Raw genomic sequence first — 8,619 nt, forward strand, 5'->3', positions numbered from 1 at the left:
AAAAAAAAAAAAGTAAGGGATTATGAAAAATCAATTCAATAGCTATTAGATGACAGCTGTGAAAAATAACATAATTTACAGGTATCAATGAAAACTCAAGGGTGAGGGATATAGCTAAGTGCCACAGAGCCTGCCTGGCAAGTGTAGTCTCGAGTTCAATTTCCTGGTACAAAAAAAAAAAAAGGAGGGGGTGGGGGAAGGGGAGGGGAGAATGAAGAAGAACGAAGGAGGAGGAAGGAAGAGGAAGGAGAAAGGAAGAAGGGGAGGAAGAGGAGGAGGAAAAAGAAAAGAAAAATCAAAAGATTGTTTCTCTTGCATGAGAAACCAAGAGCACAACTAATCACCAAAATGAATGCAGACAGTGGGAAGTAGAAAGACAATATTCAAATGGGAAGAGAGACAGGGGAGAGGGAGCAGAGAAAGAAGGAAAGGACAAGGTACAAAAACAAAACAAAAACAGAAAAGAGCCAGGTGTGGTAGCGCATGCCTATAGTTCTAAGACTGAGGCAGGAGAATCTTGGCAAGTTTGAGGCCAGCCTGGGTTACAAGGTAAGCTCAAGGCCAGCCTGAAGTGATAGCAAGCCCCTGTCTCAAAAAGAGGAAAAAAATTGTAAAAAATAAAAATAGAATCAGGGTATATCACATACAGATACACATTCCCTAAAATGTAATCTTTATGCATATCAAGTGTACCAATAAAATTAATTTAAAATTTAAAAATCACATTATTTTCATATACAAAAAATTTTAAGTACAGTATATAATTAAAAATAGGGTGATAATAAATTAACTGATACAGGAAAGTCAGAGAACACTTAAATAAAAGAGCACATATAAAAGCTCATAATAAACAACAGCAAACATTGTGATTATCAGGACTACCGTGAGGTAACTGTTCATTACAATTTACAGAATCCAGTCTATCATTTATATTGAGGTTAGTATTTGCATATTTTAAGATCATACTGTCACACAAATCACTAAATATTAAGGCCAAAGTTATTCAGTATTATCATTTGAGTTAGTAATTGATAATTTCTAAGTCAATCTTTTGTTTTAGTTTCTCATGTTTATATTCTCAGCTAAGTGATCTACTATGTAATTATAGTCTATGTAATTCTAAACAGCCTCGAAAAAGAAAACTGAGCCAAAACCCAATAATTCTCAAGAAGCAAATTTAGAATCAAAGATGTAATATACTAAAAATTGGGGGATGGTCTACAACCTCTTTTTTTTTTTAATTTTTTGTATTTTTAGGAAAGGGTCTGTTCAGGTTCTCATCACTAGATCAGACTTGTAATGACCTGCATGTTTACAGCCTCCCAAGAGCTGGGATTACAGGGGTGAGCCACCACACCCAGTCTCAATTGCTGTCTTAGCACGAAGGGGGTGTAGTGGGAGCATGGCAGGCCTGGGGATTGAAACCCTGGCGCCTATGCCTGCTTTCAGGCGCTTTAATTCCCTGAGCTATTTGGCTGGCATTTACAACCTGTTATTATGATGCAAACAGAAGAAAAAAATAGAACTACAAATTTCATTATCTTTTTTTTTCTTTTTTTGCGGTACTGTGGGAGTGAAGTCAGGACCTTGTGCTTGCCAAGGCAGGTGCTTATGCCACTGAGCTATCTCCTGAGCCCCATCATTTTTTTAAAAAAGAAAGTAATCAAAGTCAAAGTAATCCATTACCCAAAAAAAGAACTAATTAAAATCTTAAATCCCCATCAGTATATCAAATATATAAAATGTTTGCTTCAATACAAGAGAGAAAAGACATGTTTTGTTTTGTGTTATGTAGTTTTTGTTTCGTTTTGTTTTTTTCATGTATTTGGTGCAGGGTCTCACTATGCAGCTTCGACTTGCAGTGATCCTCCCATTTTCAGCCTCCCCAGTGCTGGGATTACAGATGTGCATGTGTTATGTAGTTTGCTTGTACTTTTCTTTCACACAGGGTCTCACTATGTAGCCCAGGCTAGCCTGAAACTCTTGACTCTCCTGCCCCAGCCTCAAGTGCTTGGGCTACAGGCATGTGCCACGGAGCCTGGCTTCTTCTGTTTATACAACACCTAAATATATTACTAGGTACAAAATGACAAGTAGGACCCATCCCTCCAAAGAAAAACACATACACAAAAGCAACCAAAAGTAATAAGATGAGTGATAGGGATACCATGCTACACAAACGATACCAAGCTACACGAATGAATACAGAAATAATCACCTTCTTAGTTCATACATTTTTTCCCTATATATAAGCTATTGGGATAAAGAAGATGGGCCAGGGATACAGCTGAGCAGCACAGCACCAGCCTGACAAGGGCAAGGTCGGGAAGGTCAGGAAGGGAAAGGAAGGGAGGCTCGGGAAGGGAAGGTCAGGAAAGTCGGGAAGGAAAGGTGGGGAAGGTGAGGGGAGGAAAGGTCGGGAAGGGAAGGGAGGGGAGGGGAGGGGGAGAGGGGGAAGGAAGAGGGAAGGTCAGGGAAGGGGAAGGGAAGCTAGGGAAGGGAAGGAGAGGGAAGGGGAGGGAGAGGGAAGGGGAGGGAGGGGAGGGGAGAGATTAAAGAAGATCCAGATGGTTTTATTTTAAAGGGAAGATCTGTGGAGATAAAAAATGTGGAGCCAGGGAGACAGCTCAGTAGAATATGCGCTTGCCTGGTAAACGCAAGGGGCTGAGTTCAATCCTTGGTTCTGCACAAAAAAAATAAACAAGAAACAAAAAATGCAAACTGAGAGGTGCTTAACAGAGACAAAACCAAGGTTCGAAGAAAAATACAGAAAATAAAAGAACCAAGGGGGGGGGGAGACCAAGGAAGAAGGGAGAGAGAACGAAAAGAGAATAAAAAATAAAAAATGAGGTATGTTTTAAAGAATATTACCTTCTTGAAGACCTGGATGTATCACCTGCTTGTGCCGCAAGGACTTCAAATCTTCTATCAATTCCTTTTCCAACTGAGAAATTCTTACTCTGCAACCTGTTTACAAAATAATGGCATAACAAAATACTGTATAATACAGAAGAATAGATGTGGTATATTCCACTACTATAGTCTAAATCAGAAATATGTATCATGTAATACCTGGGCCATTTGTGGTTGATGCCTGAAGACTAGAGGGTTCTTCTGTTGTTCCATCAACTGCGTGAATATCTAGAGCTTCCTATATATTAAAAATAAAAATATAACACAGATAATTATAATTATAAACTTTTTAAGTAAATCAGGATTTAAAAAGAAAAGACCAAGAGAAATATACAATCATGTTTGCACAGAACAGGAAAAATTATTATTTTTTATATATTTTCTAAATGTTCTACATTAACATCAGGGGCTGTGGGTGTAGTTCAGTGGTAAGAGTGCTTGTCTAGCACGTTTGATGCACTGGGTTTGACCTCCAGGACAGAAAGGGATTTTTTTTGGGGGGGGGGATCTGAGTGTTATTTATACTCAGCCAAACTTGAAACTGTATTTATACCAATTTGTATGCTGCTTTCTCAGAGCCTATATAGACAGAAGGTTACTTGGGAGCTAAAAGGAAGGAAGTAAACAAAAGGTAAGCATCTGTTTAGCCAACTTGGAAAGACTATATTGCTACACAAGTCTAAAAAACAGCTATTCGTAGAGTAAGATAGAAATTATCAGTGTGCAACACAGCAGAGTTAATAAAACTTTTTTTTTTCTTTTGATGGAACCAGGGATTGAACTCAGGCCCTTGCACTTGCGAGGGAGGCGCATATTCCACTGAGGTATCTCGCTGGCCCCAATAAAACTTTTATTTTGTTTTCCAACAGTACTCTACTAACTAACAACCAAGAGACGGGGAGGATAGGGTATATGAAAAGTGAACTTTTCATGTTTTTCTATGCCTTTTGAAAGTATATAATGATAAAAATTCCAGTAAGAACTAAAGTTTAAAAACAAAATTGGAAGGCTGGTCAAATAGCTCAGTGGATTAAAACGCCTACAAGCAGGCATAAGGGCTGGGGATCCCCAGGCCTGCTGTGCTGACCAGTCCCAGGCGCGCACTGAGACTGGGTGGCAATTGAGACTGGGAGTGGTGATGCCAGCCAATAATCCCAGTTCTTGGGACACTGTAAACAGCCAGATCACTACGAGTCTGGGATCACTATGAGTCTGATCTAGTTGTGAGACCCTCAACAACCTGTAGACCCTTCCCTAAAAAAAAAAAAAAATTAGCTTTGCACACTGAAAAAATCACAAACAGATCTAAAATGACACATTTTAAAAATGTTAAGTGCCAGCCAGTGAGCTCAGCAGACTAAAGTGCCTGCTTAGGCAGAGTGCAGCAGCAGGGGTTCAATCCCCTGCATGCCGGGCAGGCCCCATCCCCAGGGCATGCTGCAACTGCGGCTGTGGCTGCAACTGCGACTGAGCAACTGCACAACTGCAAATGAGACTGAGCGACTGAGACTGAGACTGAGCATGGTAGCAGGCGCCTGTAATCCCAGCACTTGGGAGACTGAAAACAGGAGAATCACTATGAGTCTGATCTACATAGTGTGACCCTGTAGACCCTGTACTGAATACATAAAAAATAAAAATAAATAAAAATCTCTCCAGGGCCAGAGGGATAGCTCAGCAGCTTAAATACCTGCCTGGCAAATGCAAGGTCTTAAGTTCAATCCCCAGTACCCAAAAAAAATCTATTCAAAGTACTTATAGTGATGCCTATCAACTAAACCAAACATTATAACAATATCTCTCACAATCCTCCCCAAACATACCCTCACCAATTAATACACTCACAAAACTAGATCCTAATCATCAGCCTATATGCAATTCAAGAATAACTAATGAGCCTAAAAAGAATGCTGAAAATTACAATCTGACCTTTGACTCAAAGGAAACAAAAAGAACACCGTCCACATCTTCCAAATCGGGCTTCACATCAGAAAAGGCATTTCCAAGGCCTACAGGGTTGTTCTTTGTAGAAGCTAAAGACTTTCCTGTGTTCTTAGGTGGTCGCCCTGCCTTAGAGAGTTTTAATTTTCGAGGCCTTCCTCTTTTTCCATGAACATTTGGTGAGGCATTGTGATTAGCACTCATAGTCTTTGAGGCTGCTGCAATCTTAAGCACAGTTGTTCGCTTTCTACCCAAATCCTCTTTTCCTGAAAATGAGTCCCCAGCAGAACTCTTTGAACTGTCAAGTATTCTTTCTGAGTTAATGCTGTCAAATACATCAGGATATTTCCATTGAGGCTCTTTAAGTGAAGGATATTTTTGTATCTCTCTGAGATCAGGTGAGTACTCACTAAGACCATTTTCTGATTCCTTGCCTAAACAGAAGCCAGTACCACTGGCATTTTCAATGTCCATAGGCAAATAGTCTAATTCTGTCAACACAGACGATTTATCCTTTCGAGATGTGGAAAGCATATTATCAGGCAATTCAGAAACCTTCACTGTGCTTTTGGTGACAGCACAAGGCTCTAAATAGACTACTGGCATCTTTCCAGCATCTAATTTGAACATTTTAGCTTTAGCAACACCAGATGGGCTGCTTGGTAGCCACTTAGAAGATGAATGATCAGTCTCTGGGTTATCAATTTTATTGTGCCTTTTTAGTTGTTTCTCTAATATAGGATCATCATCACTGTTGGAGTACACATCCGTTTCTTCATCTGTCTCTTCCTGTTTCACGGTAACCCCTTCTGGATACTCGCCAAGTTCATAGTCATAATCATCTAGAGGTTCCTCTTTAATGACAACATTGAAGTTTTCATTTGCTTCTAATGAGGCTATATGGGAGCCATCTTCAAAACTGTTGGCAACAAGACTGGAGAGATAAGAGAGGTTAAGAAAAAAATAAAAAATACAGACTTTATATAAACATGACTCAAAGAAAGAAAGTATTGTCTGAAACTAAGCAACATGTAAGATTTTATGAGTCATTCCTCAAAATGCTCAGTATAATCTAAAAAGATTCTAAAAAGCAGTTAATCAGCATTTTACATTTTTTCAATTTTTCATGAAAAAAGGACTAAAATTTCTTATCATTTAATCAAACTGCATAATATGTAATGCTCATTTCTTTTCTCTCTCTCTTTTTTTTTTTTGGCAGCACTGGGGATTGAACTCAGGCCCTTGCGCTTGCCAGGGAAGCGCTTATGCCACTGAGCCATCTCCCCAGCCCCGTAATACTCATTTAAGTATTTTTCAAATCAACTCTAATACAGCAACTGACAATAATGCAAAAACATATCCATTACAACTAGGAATTCTAATAAACTAAGATAGAAAACTCAAACTGGGGTCTGGGGAGATGGCTCAGTAGAATAAGCGTTTCCCTGGCAAGCGCAAGGGCCTGAGCTCAATCCCTGGTTCTGCCACAAAAAAAAAAAAACAAAAACCCTGTCACCTAATTTTTCTTTTGTTTTGAGATAATATTCACATACTTTAAAACATAACATCTGAAATACGTTAAAGTATATAGTATTTTTTACTATAGTCATAATGATGTTGCCAGATGATTTTTCAACTTTAAAACAGAAAAACTCATGAAATTTGCCACTGATTCTTCTAAAATAAAGGGAAAAGGGCCGGGGATATAGTTTAGTGGCACAGGGCCTTGCCTGGCAAGCACAAGGTCCTGAGTTCAATTCCCTATACCCCTCCAAATATAAATAAATGGAAAGGTAGTTGAAGGAAATTGTGTATGATCAACACAGTATATGATTTTGTTTAAAAAACAGTACAACAGCCAATTTTCCCCTTCTTAGCAACTTCTAAGAGTGTTCACAGCAAAATAACCCTAAATTTACAAGTAGAAAAGTTACACTCTAAAGTTTTTTGTTTTGTTTGTAATACTGGAGATCAAAGCCAAGGCGCTGCTGAGCATAGCAGAGCACACCTAGAATCTCAGCACTTTAGGAGGCTAAGGAAGGAGGATCAATGCAAGTTCAAAGCCAGTCTGAGGTACATAGTAAGTTTAAGGCCAGCCTGGGACTACAAAGACTCTGTCTCAAAAAAAAAAAAAAAAAAAAAAAAAAAAGCAAGGTGTTCTACTAACCAAGCATTGTCCCCTTACCCCTTTTTATTTTGAGACAGAATACCAGCGAAGTCTCCCACGCAGTACTTGAACTTCTTCTGATCCTCCTTTCTTGGTGTCCACGAATACCAACCGGGATTACAAGTATATGCCACTGTGCATCGCCAAAAATGTTTTGTTTGCTTCTGCCCTACCCCACCCCAACCAGGGATTGAACTCAGGCCCTTGTGCTTTCCAGGGAAGCGTTTATTCCACTGAGCCATCTCCCTGGCCCCCCCAAAAAATGTTTTTAAAAATCCAGCTGAAGACATCAAAAAGCCAGTTGGGAAGTGAAAACTCAATGAGACCAGGACACAAAGAAGGGTAAACTGATCAGGTACTAAATAATCTAAGCACTTTTATACCTATTACTTCCATTAATGTTTTCTTTCTAAAATAACTATATCAATGTCAATTTCCTTTTAAGGTAAACAATGACACAACCACACAAATCTCTATTTTCTGTTAGTCCAATTTAATTTATTTCCAATACCAGTTGATCATTATTAGTGTATTTTTAACTGCTTACTAATTCAAAGTCTGTGTTTGTATACAACAAGCTCAAATATAAACAAGCAGCCATCACATGAATGTGCTGTTACATGTTCCTGAACAGTAAAGATTCATGTGGTTAGATCACTGTTTACCTTAATAGGAAAGTAACATTAATACAGCTATTTTAGGAACAAAAGATTAATGAAGGTGATACAAAAGTGCCTAGATTATTTAATAGCTACTCAGTTTACTCTTGTGTTCTTGATCATACTCAAATATGTTTCAGTGGAGGATCTCCATATCTAGTTAGAATGTGAAAGACCGAGAGAGCCAGCAAGATAACTCAGCAGACTAAGTGCCTGCTTAGGCAAGTACAGGGACTGGGGTTCCATCCCTGGCCATGCTGGCCCCACCCCTAGGCACACTAAGCCTGCCACAAAGACTACAAGTGTTGCTATATGCCTGTAATCCCAGCACTGAGGGTGCTGAAAACAAGAGGATTACTATGTTTTGTTTTGTTTTTGTATTTTAGGGAAGGGTCTACAGGGTGTTTAGGGTCTCACGACTAGTAGTGATCTACCTGTTCACAGTCTCACAAGAGCTCAGATTACAGGGTGCACCACCACACCCAGTCTCAATTGCTGTCTCAGCACGCCCCTGTGGCAGGGCCAGTATGGCAGGCCTGGAGATCGAACCCCTGGCCCCTGCGCCTGTTTGCAGGCGTTTTAATCCTCTAAGCTATTTGGTCAGCCCAAGAGGATCACTATGAGTCTGAGCTGCATAGTGAGACCCTTTATGAAAAACATAAAAAAATAAAGAATGTGAAAGACCACAGAAAACCTTCATTTCTGCTACAACAATGAGAAAGCAGTAAACATTTTTCTTAAAAGGCAGTGAATAACTCTGGATAAAAAAGAATCAAATGAACTGAATTTTGGAATGGGATCAGCCTTCTCTACTTAAAGACACAGTGATGGGGCTGGTGAGATGGCTCAGTGGTCTAAAGCACCTACTTAGAACAAGCTAATCTAAGCAAAGCACAAGGACCACGGTTCAATCCCCCAGCACCACATGCCAGCCAGCCC

At 39.6% G+C, this 8,619-nt stretch overlaps 1 protein-coding gene across 15 annotated transcripts in view; it reads right to left on the reverse strand.

Moving 5' to 3' along the window:
• Mga (MGA, MAX dimerization protein) overlaps nt 1-8,619 on the reverse strand; it is a 168,699-nt gene that overhangs the window by 62,617 nt on the left and 97,463 nt on the right. For all 15 annotated transcript variants that reach the window (XM_023711285.1, XM_023711302.1, XM_023711299.1 and 12 more), the window contains exons 3-5: nt 4,843-5,788; nt 3,073-3,151; nt 2,872-2,967 (exon numbers count right to left, since the gene is read on the reverse strand). In XM_023711285.1, the coding sequence (XP_023567053.1) occupies nt 2,872-2,967; nt 3,073-3,151; nt 4,843-5,788 (1,121 nt within the window). The remainder of the gene's footprint in view (nt 1-2,871; nt 2,968-3,072; nt 3,152-4,842; nt 5,789-8,619) is intronic.

The sequence above is a fragment of the Octodon degus genome, unplaced genomic scaffold, assembly GCF_000260255.1.
Source record: "Octodon degus isolate 3935 unplaced genomic scaffold, OctDeg1.0 scaffold00002, whole genome shotgun sequence".
NCBI classification, from domain to species: Eukaryota; Metazoa; Chordata; class Mammalia; order Rodentia; family Octodontidae; genus Octodon; species Octodon degus.